The sequence below is a fragment of the Melopsittacus undulatus genome, chromosome 4 (assembly GCF_012275295.1).
Source record: "Melopsittacus undulatus isolate bMelUnd1 chromosome 4, bMelUnd1.mat.Z, whole genome shotgun sequence".
NCBI lineage: Eukaryota > Metazoa > Chordata > Aves > Psittaciformes > Psittaculidae > Melopsittacus > Melopsittacus undulatus.
Window position 1 is genome coordinate 322488 of NC_047530.1, and position 20108 is coordinate 342595.

The window sequence follows — 20108 nt, forward strand, 5'->3', positions numbered from 1 at the left end:
CACCCTCTCCTCGGAGCCGCCCCCTCTGGGTTCGCCTTTGTTTGGGTCGCAGTTCCCAGGGACAGGGCAGGAGTTTTGTGCCCATTCAGCCCTGGTTGAGGAACCCACCGGGGCCGTCAGCAGCCGCTGTGCCCAGGGACGGGTTTTGGGGTGCTCGGGACGGGCTTGGGGTGTTCCTGGGTGTCCTGCTTTATCCGTCCTGTGTTACTGCGGTTCCCGGCGGTGCCTGCACCGGCTGCAGCTCCCTGCTGTAAGGTGCTTCTTATAAATGTCTGTATCTTTATAGATCATTACATGTATAAATATATATAAAGATATGTATTTGTATGTATAGTTATAAACGTGCCCTACCCCAGACAGTAACTGAGGCTGAGCTCGAGGTGTAGGAGTGAGCACGGGAGCTGCAGAGGCCACAGAACAGTGTTTTAATAGCGCTGGGGGAAGAGGAAGAGGAAGGAGGAAGAGGAAGGAGGAAGAGGAAGGTGTCTGGGTTGTGCTGGTGAGAACCTGTCAGGGTTGGGTAGCAGAAGGGGAACTGGAGAAGAGCTGAAGCCCTCAGTGCTCAGTGAGGTTTGGGTGAGCTGGATGTGGTTGGAGCACAGAGGAAGGAGAGGAGCTGCAGGAGGAGGGGATGCGCCTGCCCCGGCGCTGGGATGGAGATGGGGGGTGAAGGATGCTCACAGCAATGGGGACTCAGTATGGGGCCGGGGCTGGAGCTGGCCTCACTTGTGGCCATGCTCAGCCCCACTGTGCCCCTTCCCCCTTCCCTGACCCTATGTTGTACCGCAGGTTGGTGAGGCCATGGCTGACAGCAGCGAGGACCCGGCTGTGTTCTCCTCCTCCTCCCTGCCCACGGACCCACGGCTGTTGGCCACAGTCACCAACGCTTACCTGGGCACACGTGTGTACCACAACACCCTGCACGTGAGCGGTGTGTACAGCGGTGCCGCGGGTGACACACACCGTGCCGATGTACCCAGCCCTGCCAACGTGCGCATGGTGGTGCCCGGTGAGCCCGGCATGGATGAGACCTTCACCCTGGACACCCGCACGGGTACATGGTGCAGCCGGGCAGGGCTGTCCTGGTCCTGCTGCCTCCCTGTGTGTCTTCATTGTGGGCACCCGTCGCTCTCCCCTCCAGCTGCTGCCTCTCTTCTGGAAGCTAAAGCCTCTTTGCCTCTTCCACAAGGCCCCATCTCCCTTCTCCCCATTCTCTGCTTGCCTGAGGGTGTTCTTCCATAGCATCATTGGAGCAGGTGGGAAGTTCCCCTTGTGAGGATAGGAGTGATTTCCAGGCTGTACCAGTCCCTGCTGGAGCCAGGCTGAGCAAACAATCATAAAGCCTGATGGAACATTGTATGGCACAAATCGTTCCCCAGTGGCTTGACCAGATTCAGTGTGTTAATGGTGTCTGGTCAACAGCTGTGTTTGGCTCTGGACCTGGGAAAGGCAGTTCCTGTGCCAGTAGGAAGCAGTAAACAGGGGCAGAATGGGGGGTGTGGGGCAGAGCATCAGGTGCTGGTGGTTCCCAAGGCTGATGGCTCTTGTTGTGCTCACAGGAACCTTCAGCCATGAGCTCCGGTCAGCAGATTACGTGGCCACCCAGCAGATCTATGCTCACTGTTCCCTTGTCCACCTGCTGGTTGTCAGCATCACCATCCGGAGGTCACCTCACAACACCCGACCCGTCACCATCCAGAGGTCACCTCACAACACCCAACCCATCACCATCCAGCTCCAGACTCCTTTTGAGCCGAAGAGCCAGGACCTGGACCTGAAACAGGGACCCGACTTCCAGGGAGCACAGTGAGTTGGATCAGGGGGACCTGGCCCTGACTGCATCCTTCATGGGCTGCTGTGCACTGTGCTGCTTGTGTTAGGGGATGCACAGCAAGAGTAAGGCTGGAGCCAGGCAGGGTGGGATGGAGGTCAATGCAAACCTGCTTCTTCATGGGGGGCAGGTAAAACACCCCCCAAATCCAGCACAGAAACACATCCATTCCCTGCCAGCCCAGCATTGTTCCTGCTGCTGGCATGGAAAGGGGCAACGACGGCTGCAGGGCCGGGTGTGATTGCACAGCAATGGGGTTGGGATGGCAGTGGTTTGGAGGAGGTTCTGGTGCCAGCCCAGTGCTGGGTGCCAGCAGCCAGAGCTCACACACATGGGGCACACTGAGGGTTTAGTCTGGATCCACACGGGTTTGGGTGCTGGGAGGGCTCCCAGAAGTCAACTGCCCCGAGTCACATCCTGCTCGTGTACAAAGCCAGTGCTGAGCCAGCAGGTTCTGAGGGCAGCAACTGGTTACTAGTTAACGTGTACCATAATGAACTTGGGCAGCCGCTGACCCATTCACATGTGCTCGGCCTGGGGTCTCTAACCTGGGCAAGGGGCTTCTTGACCTGTGAGTGGTCTAATGAAGCCAGCTCAGCTGAGGCCTCCAGCACCTGGTACCTTCTTGCCAGGTTGTCCACATCTTTGAGGCATCTTGACTCTTGACATCCTTGAGCTCAACCTTCCCAGGCTGTCCTTGAATAAACCACATCAAGTGTTCCATCTGAGTTACCCACCCCAGTTAGAGCCCCACGTCTGCCAAGTTTTAGCATAAAGGACTTGTTAAGACATTACCATGTCCTTGAAGCTGTGTGCATCAGTTGTAGGGACAGAAAGACCAGAGATGACCTCTACAAGATGTGGTTGTCTTCAGGATGACCTGTACAAGATGTGGTTGTCTTCAGGATGACCTCTACAAGTCCTGGTTGGGACTGGGGACCGGCTGCAGTGAATTCCAGTCTCATTTCTGGGGCTGCAGCATGGGGATGATGGAGCTTCCATCCTGGATGGGAGCCGGAGCCAGGCCTCGGTGCCGGGTCAGGTGCCCATGGGGATGTGCTCCAGCCCCACAACCTCTGCTCCCCTCTCCCTGCCCCTTCTGTCTCCACAGCTATGTCTATGGCAGGACGCTGGTTCCCGAGGTGCCAGGGGGGCCCCGTCCTGCCCTGCACATGCTCTGGACGCCGGTGCCGGTGGCACTGACACTGCCTGTGGAGGAGCAGCAGCAGAGCTGGCACTTCCTGACAGCCGTGGCTGGCACCGAGCAGGGTGCCCAGGGCAGCTACAGCCAGGGCCTGGCGTGTGCGGCTGCAGGGTCCCTGCACCGGTGCCATGCCCAAGCCTGGGCTGCAGTGTGGCAGGGCTGTGGTGTGGAGCTGACCGGGCCCCTGCGGCTGCGGCAGGCGCTGCGCGGGAGCCTCTTCTACCTCCTGAGCTCCATCACCCCACACCCGGCCCTGCCCGGCTATGGCATCAGTCATGGCATCAGCCCCGGTGGCCTGGCCAACGGCGCGCGTGGGGAGGAATACTGGGGTCACGTCTTCTGGGACCAGGTCAGTGCTGCCGGGTACGGGGCTGGCACAGCAGAGGGATGCAGGATGCTCCTGAGCAGGAGGCAGGATGCTGTACTGCTGCCCTGAGCAGGAGGGTGCTCTGCTGCCCCAAGCAGGATGCAGGATGCTCCCGAGCAGGAGGATGCTCTCCAGCTCCATCCCGCTCCATTCAAACAGCCCAGCCCCATCCCAGAATGTCCCATCTGGGTGTCTCTCACTCCAAAGGGAATTGTCGAGGTTGAAGCTGGTGCCTGGGGCGCTGCAGGGACACTGGGGGTGAGATCCCAGCATAGGGCACTCCCCTTCCCCACACTGAGGTCTGGGGCTGGGATACTTCAGGTTGGTAGCCACAGTGACTAGTGCAGAGCACAGCCACCAACAGCTCTTTAAGAGGAAGCAGGTTGGAACCTGCCTTTCTCCTCCCAGCATTGGTGGCATCAGCAAACCCTGAAGCACTGGAAAGAGAAGTGGTTTTGTGATGGGCATGTTCAGCCTTTGAACACGGGTTTGGGGTGTGCTCAGTGAGCTGGATGGGCAGGGGACCTGCTCTGGGGCAGTCACAGTGGTGGGTGCTCAGCTCGGTTGTGTGGGGTGAGCAGGAGACATGTTCCATGTGGATTTATCCCTCCTATTGAGCCCAAGGAATGGCACCTTTAGTAGCAAAATCACAGTCACAGCATTTGGGATGGAGGGTGAACAGGTGGGAGCGTTTGGGTGCCCACCACAGAACCCTGCTATCTGCTCCAGGAGACCTGGATATTCCCGAACATCCTCCTGTTCTATCCCGAGGCTGCCCGAGCCATGCTGGAATACCGGATCCGCACGCTGGAAGGAGCCCTGCACAACGCACGGGAGCAAGGCTACGAGGTGGGGACGGGGATGGGGATGGGGATGGGGATGGGGACGGGGATGGGGACGGGGATGGGGATGGGGATGGGGACGGGGATGGGGACGGGGACGGGGATGGAGATGGGGACGGGGACGGGGACGGGGATGGGGACGGGGACGGGGATGGGGATGGGGATGGGGATGGGGACGGGGATGGGGATGGGGATGGAGATGGGGACGGGGATGGGGATGGGGACGAGGATGAGGATGGGGATGGAGATGGGGACGGGGACAGGGACGAGGATGGGGTCGGGGACGGGGACGAGGACGAGGACGGGGACGAGGATGAGGATGGGGACGGGGACAGGGACGGGGATGAGGATGGGGATGAGGATGGGGTCGGGGACGGGGACAAGGATGGGGATGGGGACGGGGATGGAGGTGCTGGGCTGAGGCTTTGCTGGGCTCCGGTCTCAGCAGGGCTCTGCTCCTGGCAGGGTGCTAAGTTCCCATGGGAGAGCGCAGCCACAGGCCGGGAAGTCTGTCCCGAGGAGATCTATGGAGCTCAGGAGATCCACGTCACCGGGGATGTGCTGGTGGCCTTCGAGCAGTATTACCACACCACACAGGTACCGGCGGCGCCGGCTCCGGTGCTGGCTCCGGTGCCGGCTCCGGTGCTGCTCCATCAGTCACTGCTCCCACAGGAGCTCTCTCTCTGCTCCCATCAGTGGTGCCTCCGGGTCCCTCTCCAGCCCTGCCTGCTCTGTCCTCGCTCAGCATCCTCTTGGCTCAAGCCAGGCCAGTTCTCTGCCCTGTCCTCCTGTTGCATCCCTCTCCTGAGAGCTCCTGTGCTGCTGCTGGGCTGGGTCTGGGGCTGCCTCCATCACACCCTGCATCCCTCCGGCTGTGGCTCCACAGGACCAGAGGCTGTTCACGGAGGCTGGAGGCTGGCGGCTGGTGTGTGCTGTGGCTCAGTACTGGTGCAGCAGGATGGTGTGGAGCGAGCAGGAGCAGTGCTACCACATCCGAGGTACCTGCCAGGCCTGTCTGCAGGGATGGGATATGAGCAGAGGCTCAGACCTGCACTGGAGCATGTGGCTGCTGCCCTCTGGGGTATCTCAGGGATAACATCTGTGTCCATGCGAACACAGCACAGGATGCTCAGCTCTCTTTGAGTGCTGCTGAGTCTCTCAGCCCCTTCCCACTCACAGGACACCTCTAAATGTCTTCTGTGCTGGCACAAGCTGGAGCCACAGGTGTGGGTGATGCCCTCAGCTCTGCTGCTGTGATGGGAGGCACAGAGTGCAGGGGCTTTAGAGAGGATTTAGCTCCAAGTCTTCCCTGAGAGACCTGAATTGAAACCCCTGGAGGTCCCTTGCAGGACACATTGATGCTGTTGATGCTGACCAAGGTCAGCCACTGCTGTGACAGGCAGGGTACCGGCTGTCCTGCAGGAGCACAGTGTGTGAACCAGCCCAGGCTGGCCCTGAGGGGGCACTGGGGGAGAGAAGGGGAAGTGAAGGGGGGTCTGTGGGAGGAGGGTCTGGAGGAGCAAGGCTGGGTTAGGGTGAAGGGGTCTCCATGGGATGGAGGAGGCCATGGGGTCGCTGTGGGCTGGTTCTGGTGTGCAGATCCTGGAGGTGAGCCCAGTGCTCCCATAGGAGTCATGTGTTTGAATGTCTGTTCTCTTGGGAAGGGTCCCTATGGGGACCAAAGGATGGAGCTGGGCTTGGTGGCCTGATGGGCTGGGAGGTGCCAGGGCTGTGGCACAGGTCCCGTTGCCCCCTCCCAGCCCCTCTCCCTTTGCTCTCCCCAGATGTGATGCCCCCGGATGAGCACCACTGCCACGTTGACAACTCTGCTTACACCAATGCTGTGGCCCAGCGGAGGTAACACACGCACCCCATGGGCTCCTGCTTCCTGTGGCAGGGATGGGAGCAATTGGGATCCTGTATGGGATGCATCCTCCTGTGCTTCCCTTACCTCTGAGCTGCTCCCCTTTGCCTGCCCTTGGTCAGGAGGAGCTGTCCCATGGAGGTTCATCCCAGCTGCCCCCGGAGCCACAGGAGGGTTCCTCTCCCTGTGTTTTATGGGATGTCCATAGGGGCAGGCAGCGGGGGACCCCTGAGGCTGGAGGAGCAGACCCCAACCCCAGCAATGAGAGCTCCTGCCCCAGCTTTAGCTCTGAGCCCTGTTCTCTGAGAGCCCTTTCTCTGCAGCTCAATCAGCTCTTTCTGTTCCCTTCACACTGCTCCCCCCGGGGCTCCCATTCCTCATCCATGACGTGCAGTGTTGTTCAGCTTGACCTTTGCAGCCCATCTGGCTCAGGACTTGGGGATGCCGGTGCCCGAGCAGTGGCTGTGCTGTGCCAGCAGCATCAAAGTGCCCTTTGATGCGGGGAAGGGATATCACCCTGAGTACGACGGCTACAGCCCCGGTGAGCTCCTTGGCAGGGATGGGTGAGCCCAGGAGCTGGTGCTCGGCTCAAGGCTTTGGTGTCACTCAGCCCCATGCAGAGCCTGGTTCTGCCTCTTGCTCCTCGTTTCTCATCAGTGGGCTGGTAAAACTGGGGAATTTGGGAACATGGAGAGTAGGATGAGACCTTTGGTGCTGGGCTGTGGTGATGTGGTTGCTGTGACCCCACTGCAGATGGGTGTTCTCCTGCTGTGTGTTACCCTCCAGCCTCTGCAGGGAGGAGGCTGGTTCCAGTGACCCAGTTTGGTGCCGCTGTTGTCCCTGTGAGGGGCAGGGTGACCTGGGAGCTGTTGCTTTGCAGTGAGGTTTGGGTGACACCATCCTGGGTGCTGTCAGTCAGAGCTGAGCCTGTGTCCTGCCTCAACACCGCGTCCAGCAGACAGCCCCAAGGCAGACCATGGGCTGCTGCTCTGCTGTGCTCTGCCTCCCCCCAATGTGGTGCCTGTTGTGCAGGTCTCTGTGTGCCGGGTCTGTTCCTGTGTCACTACAGAGACCATTGGGCTGGAATTGTGGTTATTCCCGGCTGGAATTACAGCCTGACTGACCCCATCCCCAGGTGAGCCGGTGAAACAAGCGGACGTGGTCCTGCTGGGCTTCCCACTGATGCACCCCATGAGCCCTCAGGTCCGGAGGAACGACCTGGAGATGTACGAGCCTGTCACGGAGCTGCATGGACCGGCCATGACCTGGGTGAGCAGGGCAGAGCCTGTGTGGGGCTCATAGACCCATGGAACCCAACCTGCTTCGGGTTGTAGGGACCTGGAAGCTCCGGTTCCAGCTGTGGCTCCTCCTGCAGAGCATGTTTGCTGTGGGCTGGCTGGAGCTGAAGGAGGTGCAGAGAGCCCAGGCCCTGCTCAACAAGTGCTTCAGCAACATCACGGAGCCCTTCAAGGTGAGCTGGGGTTTGTGTCCCACCCGTGGCTCTGCTGTGGTGTTCTCACATGGGTCACATCACACCAAGGGACACCACAAGGCTCTGTGCTGGCTGTACATGTGGTTATTGCTGTGTTATCACACTTGGTCCCCTCTCCGAGTGCTTCCCAATAGCACTAAGGGGGCATCAGCTTCCTACAGAGCCCTGGGCTGGTGTCATCCCAACAGCTTCCATCTGCTGCCAGGGATGGGAAGGGAACAGGGAATGGGATGGTGACGTTTGGAGATGCACCAGAGACCCCCCAGTGCAGGGTGGGCAGCAGGGCAGGGGCATTGCAGCACCCCAGAGAGGTGATGGTGACTGCAGTCAGTGCATGCAGCCCCCAGGGCCATGGAGGTGCCAATGCAGGTGCCAATGCAGGTGCCAATGCAGGTGCCAATGCAGGTGCCAGTGCAGGTGCTGAGTCCTCCCTCTCTCTGCTGGAGCAGATCTGGGTGGAGAACTCGGATGGGTCAGGAGCTGTGAACTTCCTGACAGGGATGGGTGGATTCCTGCAAGCCATCCTGTTCGGATACACTGGCTTCAGGTGAGACCTGTGTGTGTGTGTGTCTGTGTGTGTGTGTGTCTGTGTGTGTGTGTGTGTGTGTGTCTGTGTGTGTGTGTGTGTGTGTGTGTCTGTGTGTGTGTCTGTGTGTGTGTGTCTGTCTGTGTGTGTGTCTGTCTGTGTGTCTGTGTGTGTGTGTCTGTGTGTGTGTGTGTCTGTGTGTGTGTGTGTGTCTGTGTGTGTCTGTGTGTCTGTGTGTGTGTGTGTCTGTGTGTGTGTCTGTGTGTGTGTGTGTCTGTGTGTGTGTGTGTGTGTCTGTGTGTCTGTGTGTGTGTGTCTGTGTGTGTGTGTCTGTGTGTGTGTGTCTGTGTGTGTGTGTCTGTGTGTGTGTGTGTCTGTGTGTGTGTGTCTGTGTGTGTGTGTGTGTCTGTGTGTGTGTGTCTGTGTGTGTGTGTGTCTGTCTGTGTGTGTGTGTGTCTGTGTGTCTGTGTGTGTGTGTGTGTGTCTGTGTGTGTGTGTCTGTGTGTGTGTGTGTGTGTCTGTCTGTGTGTGTGTGTGTCTGTGTGTGTGTGTGTGTCTGTGTGTGTGTGTGTCTGTGTGTGTGTCTGTGTGTGTGTCTGTGTGTGTCTGTGTGTGTGTGTCTGTGTGTGTGTGTCTGTGTGTGTGTGTCTGTGTGTGTGTCTGTGTGTGTGTGTCTGTGTGTGTGTGTCTGTGTGTGTGTGTGTGTGTCTGTGTGTGTGTGTGCGTGTGTGTGTGTCTGTGTGTGTGTGTGTGTGTGTGTGTCTGTGTGTGTGTGTCTGTGTGTGTGTGTGTCTGTGTGTGTGTGTGCGTGTGTGTGTGTCTGTGTGTGTGTGTGTGTGTGTGTGTCTGTGTGTGTGTGTGTGTCTGTGTGTGTGTGTGTGTGTCTGTGTGTGTGTGTCTGTGTGTGTGTGTCTGTGTGTGTGTCTGTGTGTGTGTGTGTCTGTGTGTGTGTCTGTGTGTGTGTCTGTGTGTGTGTGTCTGTGTGTGTGTGTCTGTGTGTGTGTGTCTGTGTGTGTGTGTGTGTGTCTGTGTGTGTGTGTGCGTGTGTGTGTGTCTGTGTGTGTGTGTGTCTGTGTGTGTGTGTGTCTGTGTGTGTGCGTGTGTGTGTGTGTGTCTGTGTGTCTGTGTGTGTGTCTGTGTGTCTGTGTGTGTGTGTCTGTGTGTGTGTGTCTGTGTGTGTGTGTGTCTGTGTGTGTGTGTGTCTGTGTGTGTCTGTGTGTGTGTGTCTGTGTGTGTGTGTCTGTGTGTGTGTCTGTCTGTCTGTGTGTGTGTGTCTGTGTGTGTGTGTGTGTGTGTGTCTGTGTGTGTGTGTGTGTCTGTGTGTGTGTGCGTGTGTGTCTGTGTGTGTGTCTGTGTGTGTGTGTGTCTGTGTGTGTGTCTGTGTGTGTGTCTGTGTGTGTGTGTGTCTGTGTGTGTGTCTGTGTGTGTGTCTGTGTGTGTGTGTGTCTGTGTGTGTGTGCGTGTGTGTCTGTGTGTGTGTCTGTGTGTGTGTGTGTCTGTGTGTGTGTCTGTGTGTGTGTCTGTGTGTGTGTGTGTCTGTGTGTGTGTGTGTGTGTGTGTGTGTCTGTGTGTGTGTGTCTGTGTGTGTGTGTGTGTGTGTGTCTGTGTGTGTGTGTGTGTGTGTGTGTCTGTGTGTGTGTGTGTCTGTGTGTGTGTGTGTCTGTGTGTGTGTCTGTCTGTGTGTGTGTCTGTCTGTGTGTGTCTGTCTGTGTGTGTCTGTCTGTGTGTGTCTGTCTGTGTGTGTCTGTGTGTGTGTCTGTCTGTGTGTGTGTGTGTCTGTCTGTGTGTGTGTCTGTGTCTGTGTGTGTCTGTCTGTCTGTGTGTGTGTGTGTCTGTGTGTGTGTGTCTGTCTGTGTGTGTGTGTCTGTGTGTGTGTCTGTGTGTGTCTGTGTCTGTGTGTGTGTCTGTGTGTGTGTGTGTCTGTGTGTGTGTGTCTGTGTGTGTGTCTGTGTCTGTGTGTGTGTGTCTGTGTCTGTGTGTGTGTGTCTGTGTCTGTGTGTCCTGTGTTGCTGTGCTCTGTGAGCTGTTACACGGCCTCGAGCCTCACCTGGACTCACAGCACCCAGAATGTCCTCCACAGCTCCCAGCAGGTAATGACCAGACAGGAGAGCTGTGATCCTGGATGAACAATGGATCCCGGTGGAGATCAGGGTGGAATTCCCATAAATGATAAGCTTTGGTCTGTTCCTCCTCCAGACACATCAGTGTTGAGAGGCATTGGGTTTGAAAGCAGCCAAAGCTGGGCTGATGCTGGGCTCCTCAGCCCGAACTGAGACCCCCATGAAGAGGGACATCCCGGTGTGATCTCAGGGTTGTAGTTAGCCTGCATTGTGTCAATGTCTGTATCAGAACCATGATGTGCTGCTGCCTGTCCAGGATCACAAGGTCCAACCTCCGTTTCGATCCTGCCTTTCCCGACGACATCCACGAGCTGAACATCTCTGGTGTCTCCTACTTGGGCAACAAGCTCAGGTTCAGCATCACCAGAGAGGAGATGGGGATTGAAGTGACCGAGAGCACCCAGGACCCTCCGGCTCTGCCCTTGGAAGTGGTGCTGGAGCAGTCGGGGCAGCGGCTGCCCCTGCACAGAGGTGTGGTGCCAGCACTGGGGCTGCTGCTGCAGTGGGGACCATGGGGGGACATCCCATAGCTCAGACTCGGGTTGTTGCAGGGCAGAGGATCTCGGTCCCCGCGGCTGCCGGATGGATCCAGAGATCATCCCCTGGCACCGATTGAACCTCAGCTGCTCTGTGCCGGAGCAGGAGCAGTTGAAGAGAGGATGGCAGCAGAGGGAAGGGGCAGGTGGGTCCCAGGCTGGGCCATAAACTGTCTGTGCCATGGGGCTGTGTGTGTCTGTGGCCTCAGGATGGGTGGTGGGCTTGGGGCTGTGTGTGCTCTGTGTGTCTGTGGCCTCAGGATGGGTGGTGGGCTCAGAGCTGTGTGTGCTCTGTGGCCTCAGGATGGGTGGTGGGCTCGGGGCTGTGTGTGCTCTGTGGCCTCAGGATGGGTGGTGGGCTCAGAGCTGTCACCTTGGCTGCGCTGGCAGCAGCTCCAGGATACTGAGCATCCCTGTAAGCAGCCCATGCATCCGGTCTGGTCACTGCCATGTCCTGCAGTGTCTTGGCTTAAGGCATTTCCCATTTCCTGAGGAGCCCCCAGGGCAGGAAAGGGAAGGGCTGTGCCCATGTACACGTGCAAATGGGGGCACCATACCCCAGACCCAGCCTGCACCTCGCAGCGGTCCCTGCAGCATCCCCTTGGCTGGGTTAGGGTGGGGATGTCAGTTCATTCCCAGCCTGGTTGGGTCTGTCCTCTCCAAGCAAACCCCAGGAATCTCGGCTGGATCCCGCAGTCTATATAAAGCCCCTTGGCCGCTCCCAGCCGCAGGCAGCATGTGGGAATGCTTTGGGAAGGAGGAGAAGGGAGTCCCCTGCCCTGTAATTACACTGGTCAGGCCTCATCACCAGTCACCCAACCCCTAATCAACAGCACTTCTCTGCAGCAGGGCAACATCCCTTCATCCCAGTGACAGCTCCATGGGCTCCATCTGGGTGTGTGTGGGGCTGGAGGTAAAACCCCACTGGCCTCTGGCTGCTTTAGGGTGGGTGGCACTGAGCATCATGGGGGTTATGGCTTGTCCTGCACCATCAGAGCATGAAACCCCCATGTCTACAGGGTCCCTTTCACCCCACCCCACACCACAAAGGCACTCAGAGGCTTGTGAAGTGTGAGATGTTTAATGAGCAGCACTGCCGAGGGGATGCTGTGTGCTTGCACACAGGGTGAAGGCAGGTGGAACCGAGCTGTGGGGCCGGGCGCCGTGGGGCTGGGCACTGCTGCGGTAGGGACGAAGTGGGGCTGAGCCCCCCAGCTCAGTGGCCATGACGCTGGGTCACCTCGGACCAGCACCGTCCGGGGGGGCTCCAGCCCCACAAAGGGGTCTCTATAAGCCCATTGCCCCCATCACTTGTCCTCGCCGTCGCTGAGCTGGTAGGTGAAGAAGCCGACGGAGTCCTGGGCGAGCTGGGCCAGGTGGATGACTCCGGTGATGGCGAGCGCGGCCAGCACCAGCGGCAGCAGCAGGCTGCAGGCTGTGGCCAGCACGTTGTAGCACCGCGCCTTGGAGCTCAGGCGCCGAGCGGCCTCCACGTCCCCGGCCACCCTCCGGTCCCGTGCCTGCAATGCCAGAGATGGGGCAGCAGAGCCCATGTGCCCTCCTCGGTTCCCCCCCCCCCAACCGGGCTACGTGGCTGTGCCTCTCGCAGCCCATGGGCAGTGCCAAGAGCGTGGCTGGAGCCGTCCCTGCTCCCTGCTCTTTTCCCTCCTGCTCTTCCAGAGCCCCCCCGGCTCCAGCCCTTCCTTCCCCCATCTTTCCACCCTGGTCCAGTCGGGCCCATGCAGGGGCTGGAGCACCCAGCACCTTCTGGACGCAGCAGTCGGTCCTCCAGCAGTAGCAGGAGCTGTGATTATCTAAGGGGGTCTCATAGCCTTGCTAACAGGCGTCAGGAAAGGTGTAGGGCATCTTTACATCGTCACCTCCATCAGTCTCCTGAGGGCGGTGGGCTCTGGTCCCCCTCCCAGCCCCTCAGGCGAGCTCTGCTCTCCTCGGGCAGCCCATCCCTTGGCATCACCACCGGGGGGGGGTCTCTCCGGTACCCCCAACACCCCCCGTGGGTCCCCCCAACACCCCCCGTGGGTCCCCTATGCCTGTACCTTGACGGAGAAGGCGAGCGCCACGAAGCCGAGGCAGCACAGGTTCATGTAGATGGTGTTGAAGATGGACCAGACCAGGTGGTCTCGGGGCAGGGGGGACGGGTCCCGCTTGCGCTCGTCCTCCCTCGGGTACGAGGTGTCCATGGCCACGGTGAGGGGCACCCCGCGGCTCTCCGGCGGCACCAGCCCGGCTGCGGCAGCGGAGCGGGGCCGCCCCTTATATAGCCCCCGGCTGCGGCTCCTCTATATATAAACCTGGGAATTACAGCCCTGGCAGGGCTGTGGTTGTCCCTCGGTTGGCTGGGACACGGGACACGGGACACACACGCTGGGATGTGTGAGCCCATGGGGTTTGCATCCAACCTGCTCCCTGCAACGAGGACCCAGCGAGAGGCTCGGGGAGGATGGAGCCATGGGGTGAGTGAGCCCAAGTGACCCCCACCCCGAGGGGTCTGACCCCGGTGCCATAGGCTCCGGCTCACACCGGTTGCTCCAGCCCGGTCCCTTTGATGGTCCTGGCTGGGAAAACCCCTCGTTGGCAGCGCCCGAGGCGTTAAACGGGAACTGAGAACCGGGATGTGCTCGGGCTTCAGGGAAGCGGTCGGGGCTGTGGCAGGATGCGGTTGTGCTACCGAAGCTCTGCTTTGTTGTTTCCCCTTTTCCTGAGCTTCCTGGAAGGAGCCGGTGTGGGGTCGGGGCTGGAAGTGCTCTGCACGCAGGGGTGCAGGATGGGAGCTGGCAGCTCTGCCGCAGGGGTGCACAAGGACCCTCTCCTCCTTCCCCGCAGTGAATGGGGTGACAGAGCAGGGGCTTTGGCGATGCAAGCTTTATTTGTGGCAGCAGTGACCTGTACATGTGTCACCAGCAGCGCTCTGGGGCTGCCCCCCGTGTGTGCCCCAACCCGGTCCAGCCGCCCCCTTGCGAGGCGGTGGAGGGGACAGCGAGGGGGGCACCGCTCCTCTCCCTCTGCCCCCCAAGCGGGGGCAGCTTGGGGGTCACAGCAGCGCCCAATGGGGGGGCAGCAAGCAGGGCCGTGTCCGCGCAGGGCTCAGGTGGCTCTGAGCACCATGGAGCTGATGATGAAGGTGGTGATTGCCAAGAGGGTGAGGACCAGCAGCACGGAGCAGATGATGTTCAGAGCCTTGGCACGGGTGCCATGCTGCCGGGCACCCTCCATGTCCCCCAGCACCTTGCAGTCTCGGGCCTGGGGGGCAAATGAGGGGCTCAGCGGTTACAGGGGGTTGGGGTGACACATCCCGGGGTTGGTGGTGGGACCTCTGGGATGCATCATCGCAGGGTAGAGGGTGAAGCCACCGGCACTGCCCATCCCCATGCCCAGGGTGGGCAGGTCTGGGGGCTGCAGGGAGGGAGGATCAGATCTGGGGTCCCAGGGCTGGGCAGCATCAGTGGGGCTGGGATGGGAGAGTGGAGCTGGGGGTCTCAGGACTGGGCAGGATCAGTGGGGCTGGGATGGGAGAGAGGATCTGGGGGTCCCAGGGCTGGGCAGCATCAGTGGGGCTGGGATGGGAGAGTGGAGCTGGGGGTCCCGGAATGGGGCAGTGGTCAGGGCGACAAGGGGGGAATGGTGAGGATAGGGCTGGGAGGGGGGGTCCGGTTCGGTGTAGGGGTGTCGCACGTCCGGCTGTACCCGGGTTGGGTCCCTGTAGGGGGATTCGGTTTGGCTCGGGGTGTCCCGGGGCTCCCTTTCCGGTCGGGTCGCGGTTGTCAGGTGGGGGTCCCCGTGTCCCCCCCTCACCTTGATGGAGTGGACGAGCGCAGGGAAGCAGAGGCAGCCGAGGAAGGTGAGGCCGAAGCCCAGGAGCACGTTAAACAGCGACCAGAGCACGTAGTCCCGGGGGGGCTGAGCGGGGGTCGCGCCGGCCCCGGGGGGCTGCAGCGGGATCGACACCTCCACCTGCGGCGGCTTCATGGCCGAGGAACGGAACGGGATCGGTCCCGCACCGCCCCCGGCTCAGGACCCTCCCGCAACGGGATCGGTTCCGCACCGCCCCCAGCGTCGGGGCCGCTCCCTCGGGTCCGGGTGTCTCCTCCCGCTGCGAGCGCTGCAGAGCAGGGGCCGGGGGAGAAAGAGGAGGAAGGAACCGGGTTAGGGTTAGGGGTTAGGGTTAGGGGTTAGGGTTAGGGTTAGGGGTTAGGGTTAGGGTTAGGGGTTAGGGTTAGGGTTAGGGTTAGGGGTTAGGGTTAGGGTTAGGGGTTAGGGTTAGGGTTAAGGTTAGGGTTAGGGTTAGGGTTAGGGTTAGGGGTTAGGGTTAGGGTTAGGGGTTAGGGTTAGGGGTTAGGGTTAGGGTTAAGGTTAGGGTTAAGGTTAGGGTTAGGGTTAGGGGTTAGGGTTAGGGAACCGGGAGAAGGAACCGGGAGGCGAACCCCGGCGGAAGGTGGTGAGCACCGGGGCTCGGCGCTTGGGACCGGCAGCATTCTTCCTGGTGGTGCCGCATCCTGGGGCCGGGGGCTGTGCAGGGAACCGGCCCCATGGCTGCTGAGGAATGTGTGTGATCCTGTTGGGGGATGAACTGTTCCGTACCTGTCCCCTGGTTAATAATGGAGTGGGGATGAGCCCCCGCGATCTGCAGACCTGAACCCACCCGGAGACAAAGGTCCCTTTTAACCTCACCTGGATGGGATGCACAAGGGGTGGCTGGAGGTGGGTGAGTACTGGAGGGGTTGTCCTGGGGGTGTTTGTGTTCCAGCCCCAATGGCTCATGTACAGCACTGCAGGAAAAGCTGCTCACAGGTGCTCAGTGGGTGTTCCCCATGTTGGGTATTGGGGTGCTGGCCAGAGACAGCCACAGGGACTGAGAGCAGCCAGTTTGTTCCTTATCCATCTGTTCTGAGCATCCATACAAGTGTTGATATGAGCAGTTGATACAGTGCAAGGGAAAGGTTGGGATCCAGAGGGACCTGGATGTGCTGGAGAGGTGGGAACCTCATAGAACCATAGAATAGTTAGAGTTGGAAAGGACCTCAAGATCATCCAGTTCCAACCCCTGCCATGGGCAGGGACACCTCACACTAAACCATGGCACCCAAGGCTTCATCCAACCTGGCTTTGAACACTGCCAGGGATGGAGCATTCACAACCTCCCTGGGCAACCCATTCCAGTGCCTCAGCACCCTCACAGCAAAGAATTTCTTCCTTAGATCCAATCTAAACCTCTGCTGTTTAAGTTTGAACCCATTACCCCTTGTCCTGTCACTACAGTCCCTAATGAACAGTCCCTCCCCAGCATCCCTATAGCCCCCTTCAGACACTGGAAGCTGCTATGAGGTCTCCACGCAGCTTCTCTTCTCCAGGCTGAACAGCCCCAACTTTCTCAGCCTGTCTCCATACAGGAGCTGCTCCAGCCCCTGAGCATCCTCGTGGCCTCCTCTGGACTTGTTCCAACAGTTCCATGTCCTTTCTATGCTGAGGACACCAGAACTGCACACAATGCTCCAGGTGAGGTCTCAGAGAGCAGAGCAGAGGGGCAGGATCACCTCCTTCAACCTGCTGGTCACACTCCTCTTGATGCAGCCCAGGATACGGTTGTTTCTGGGCTGTGAGCACACACTGAAGCTGCTCATGTTCATTTCTCATCGACCAACACCCCCAAGTCCTTCTCCTTGGGCTGCTCTGAATCTCTTCTCTGCCCAACCTGTAGCTGTGCCTGGGATTGCTCCGATCCAGGTGTAGGACCTTGCCCTTGGCATGGTTAAACCCCATGAGGTTGACATCAGCCACCTCACAAGTGTGTCAAGGTCCCTCTGGATGGCATTCCTTCCCTCCAGCGGACCAACCGAACCACACAGCTTGGTGTCATCAGCAAACTTGCTGAGGGCACACTCAATTCCATTGTCCATGTCAGTGACAAAGATGTTAAACAAGACCGATCCCAACACCGATCCCTGAGGAACACCACTCGTTACTGGTCTCCCAGTAACCCCCACTCGTTACTGGTCTCCCAGTAACCCGCACTCATTACTGGTCTCCAGCTGGACATTGAACCATTGACCACAACTCTTTGCATGCTCCCATCCAGCCAGTTCTTTACCCACCAAGTGCTCCACCTATCGAATTGATGTCTCTCCAATTCAGAGACAAGGATGTCATGTGGGACAGTGTCGAACGCTTTGCACAAGTCCAGATGACATCAACTGCTCCACCCCTGTCCATTGTTTCCATAGCCCCATCATAGAACAAGGCCAAGTGCAAGGTCCTGCTTCCAACAGGCACACGGGACTGGGGCCTCCCTGCTGGGACCTCAACCCAGAGCATCCCAGGAAGCCCCAGGACATTCCTGCCCATGTGGCTGATTGAGGAGCTGGGGAGAGCTCTGGGGTGCACAGTGACCCCAAACTGTGCCCTTCCCATGGGCACCCACCCCATAGCAGAGGTGTTCTGGGCAGCACAAGCTGGATCCTGCTCCTGTGGGTCCGGGAGGCAGCAGGATGGGGCCAGAGTGTGTGGGATGCAGCACATCCCACTGGAACCTCTCCAGCCCCTTGTGCAAGGGCTGCAGCCACTGCCAGCCCTGCGGGGGCTCAGTGTGAAGGTTTCCAGGGGGTTTCCAGGCTCATAAGCAGCTCCTCAGCCCCTGATGGGACATTCACATCCATGGGATGCCCCTATGGGCAGGGGCAGCCTCCCCAGGGCTCCCCCATGGAAGCAGCACAGGAATGGATGATTCATCAGGAGGGGGCTCCGCACAAGCCCCTGTTGTTGGTGGGGCCTCTGATGCCACATCCCAAACGCGGCTCCTTGGCTGGAGCTCCATGTTCTGGCAGTGAAAGAGCTCATTCTGCATCCCTGGGGCCCCAGCCCTGAGCCCTGAGGATGAGGAGCACGAAGGCTTCCAGTGAGCTCTGGGAGGGGGAGCTGGGTCAGCCGCATGCTTGAGGCTCTGCCAGATGGGACTGTGCCATGGAACAGACCCAGTCAGAGATCAGTGGGATCAGACAAAAGCCCTTTATTGCAAAGCTTTAACTCCTTATACCCTATTGCTTACACACACCTACAGCCATTTGGCATATAATGATTGGATACTTGTCCTGAAGACCCTGAGAGACTAACATAGAATTGGTTAAGCACAGGTGTGAGAACTTGACCTCCAACACTTGCCAACATCCACAGTTCTCATCACTCAGTGAGTTCCAGCTTCTTCTTATCTTGCTTTGCTTGAGCTTCCTCTCATGGCCTTGCTGTATCCCTGGGAGTTATTGAGAGCTCCTGTACCAAATACCCATCTCCTGTGAGAACTGTCTGCACAGGATCTACTCCTTCTTAGTTTTACTCTGTGTTACAGGTTGGTGTGTCTGCTCTATCCCTGCTGGACCTGTGTAACAGAACCCACTGCTCTAGGCAGCATTAGTTCAGTAAGACTGGTCTGATCTGAAGTCACTTGAACCTTTATAACAAGTGGCATAGCAGTGAATCCTACACACCATGTAACAGGATGGACTAATGGGGATTGAACAGATGTGCTCAGTGTACTTGTCCATTACCCATGGGCACATATACTAGAACAGATAGTTTCTGTCATTGCTGTTTATGTTGTTGAGTTCTGGGGCATTATATGTTTCTCTGGCAGTCAGTATGGTCCTGTTGATAGCTGTACACAGCTGGGCCTGCCCTTTTCCCCTGGACGGCTCTCTGATAACAGCAGAGGCCATCCCTCACATCAAGGTCTGGCATGACATGTGTCTCCACTGCTCCACACCAGCTGGGATGCAGCCAACAGCGGAGCTAAAGGTTCTTCTTGGTGGCAGACACAGAGGCCAACCCAGTCTTGCCCTTGACTGTGGTAGCAGGCACTTGGTCATCCTCAGTCCTTGCACCTTGTTGTCAATGCAGAGTTTCACCTGCTGCATCCAGTAACAAGTCACTACTACAGCAAAGCACACACAGGTTTACATGAGCAGAGTATCACAGAGTGCAGCAGGGTGTTGATGATGCTGATGGCAGCGAGGGACTGACCAAAGAAACCTCTTACCAGTGGAGTTCTCCCACCCTCTTAGTTTGTTCCATTCCCTGCTTTATAACATTACTGTCATATTAGAGTCTTTCTAGCTTTTGCCTTAGCATTTCTAGCACTGCTGCAAATGTACATGCTCTAACATCTCTTTTGCAGGTGACAAATCCACACCATACAAGGTGTTGTTTCTTGTTAGCAACTGGCTAGTAAATACAGGTGGTTTTACACACAGACTCACAGCCTCTGATACTTTTCAAGCACACATATTGAAGCTGTTACTTTTCAGGTGTCCCCAAGTGATGTTTGCAGTCATTCATTTTCTCTTCCTCTATCTCATTCTGTTTGGGGTATTCACGGTCAGCTCCTGTAGCTGATGCATCGAGTTCCTCCACTCATCTGTCCAGCTCATGGCAAGGCTTGATGAGCTTTGCAGGCAGCTGCCATGGACCTGTAGGTAGGAGGACACTAATCTACCCCCTATCCCAGGTTATCAGTTCTTGAGAAGCAGACAGGTTAAAGTGATTCCTTAAAGCAGAAGCATCCGGATGCACACGGGATGTGAAGCAGCTGCAGGAACAGACTGCACAGTGTTAACAGGGTTTGCTCCATCATTACCCTTCCTTTTTTCTCTCTCTGTCCCCATGCAATACTTGCTAACCCCTATGGCTCAGACCACACTGTAACATAAGGGGGGTTTCCTTGAACCCTTTCTATTTGATCAGCCTGACCCTTGTGTCTGACCAGCCTGTCTGCATCCCATTGTGGGAACCATACTGAACAACCCACTGTATCTGAGGGTGATTGGACCAACCTGTTCAGGGACCCACACTGACAGCGTCACTGAATCAAATCCCTTACGTGCTGTTGATAGTGCCCTGGCTGGAAAACAAGCTTGAAGCAACACACACCAAAACTACAGTCACTGATAACAGCCAGAATGAGTTAATTATTTAGCATGCATAAAGCTCTTACCCAATAGGTGTCCCTATGGGGAGCAGGCAGGTTCATCCCATCAGCTGAGCTCAGAAGTCCCAATGAACTGCTCCACTCCACTTCTGCATTAACCCTTTCTTGCCCGAAAGGTTAAACCGCTACCTGTTAAAAACTCTTACATGAACCTGACAACAAGAACTATACAGAACACTGTCTGCCCTCATCACACACACACACACACACACATATGGGATCCCACAAGCACACTGCACACAACTACAGTATTTGAAACACAAAACCCATACAGTCATTGCTCCCACATACAGAACATGGCACAAGGAGCCTGTAAAGACTATAGGAAACCAGC

The 20108-nt window shown here is 58.0% G+C and overlaps 4 protein-coding genes across 5 annotated transcripts in view; 2 read left to right on the top strand and 2 right to left on the bottom strand.

The window, feature by feature from the left end:
- NLRP6 (NLR family pyrin domain containing 6) overlaps nt 1–20108 on the top strand; it is a 177172-nt gene that overhangs the window by 91642 nt on the left and 65422 nt on the right. The gene's annotated exons all lie outside the window — the stretch shown is intronic.
- Nucleotides 482–10956, top strand: PGGHG (protein-glucosylgalactosylhydroxylysine glucosidase). Of its 2 annotated transcripts, none has more exons than XM_034061495.1 (14): nt 482–499; nt 790–1054; nt 1560–1806; nt 2943–3384; nt 4132–4251; nt 4710–4841; nt 5131–5242; nt 6029–6101; nt 6513–6649; nt 7244–7377; nt 7484–7579; nt 8050–8147; nt 10503–10717; nt 10798–10956. In XM_034061495.1, exons 2-14 carry the CDS (start codon nt 802–804, stop codon nt 10860–10862), a joined length of 2124 nt encoding a protein of 707 aa, XP_033917386.1. In that variant the 5' UTR covers nt 482–499; nt 790–801; the 3' UTR covers nt 10863–10956. The 2 variants fall into 2 exon arrangements, with proteins under 2 accessions (XP_033917386.1, XP_033917387.1); XM_034061496.1 differs by lacking the exon at nt 482–499 and having other exon boundaries at nt 802–1054; nt 1560–1665; nt 1702–1806.
- On the bottom strand, nt 11920–13467 carry LOC101875917 (interferon-induced transmembrane protein 5-like). The gene is made up of 2 exons (XM_005139588.3): nt 12840–13467; nt 11920–12302 (listed from the first exon to the last, which is right to left on the bottom strand). The coding sequence occupies exons 1-2, from the start codon at nt 12981–12983 to the stop codon at nt 12090–12092; spliced, it is 357 nt and encodes a 118-aa protein (XP_005139645.2). The 5' UTR covers nt 12984–13467; the 3' UTR covers nt 11920–12089.
- LOC117436027 (interferon-induced transmembrane protein 5-like) lies at nt 13660–14818 on the bottom strand. Its single transcript, XM_034061599.1, has 2 exons — nt 14596–14818; nt 13660–14043 (listed from the first exon to the last, which is right to left on the bottom strand). The coding sequence occupies exons 1-2, from the start codon at nt 14767–14769 to the stop codon at nt 13888–13890; spliced, it is 330 nt and encodes a 109-aa protein (XP_033917490.1). The 5' UTR covers nt 14770–14818; the 3' UTR covers nt 13660–13887.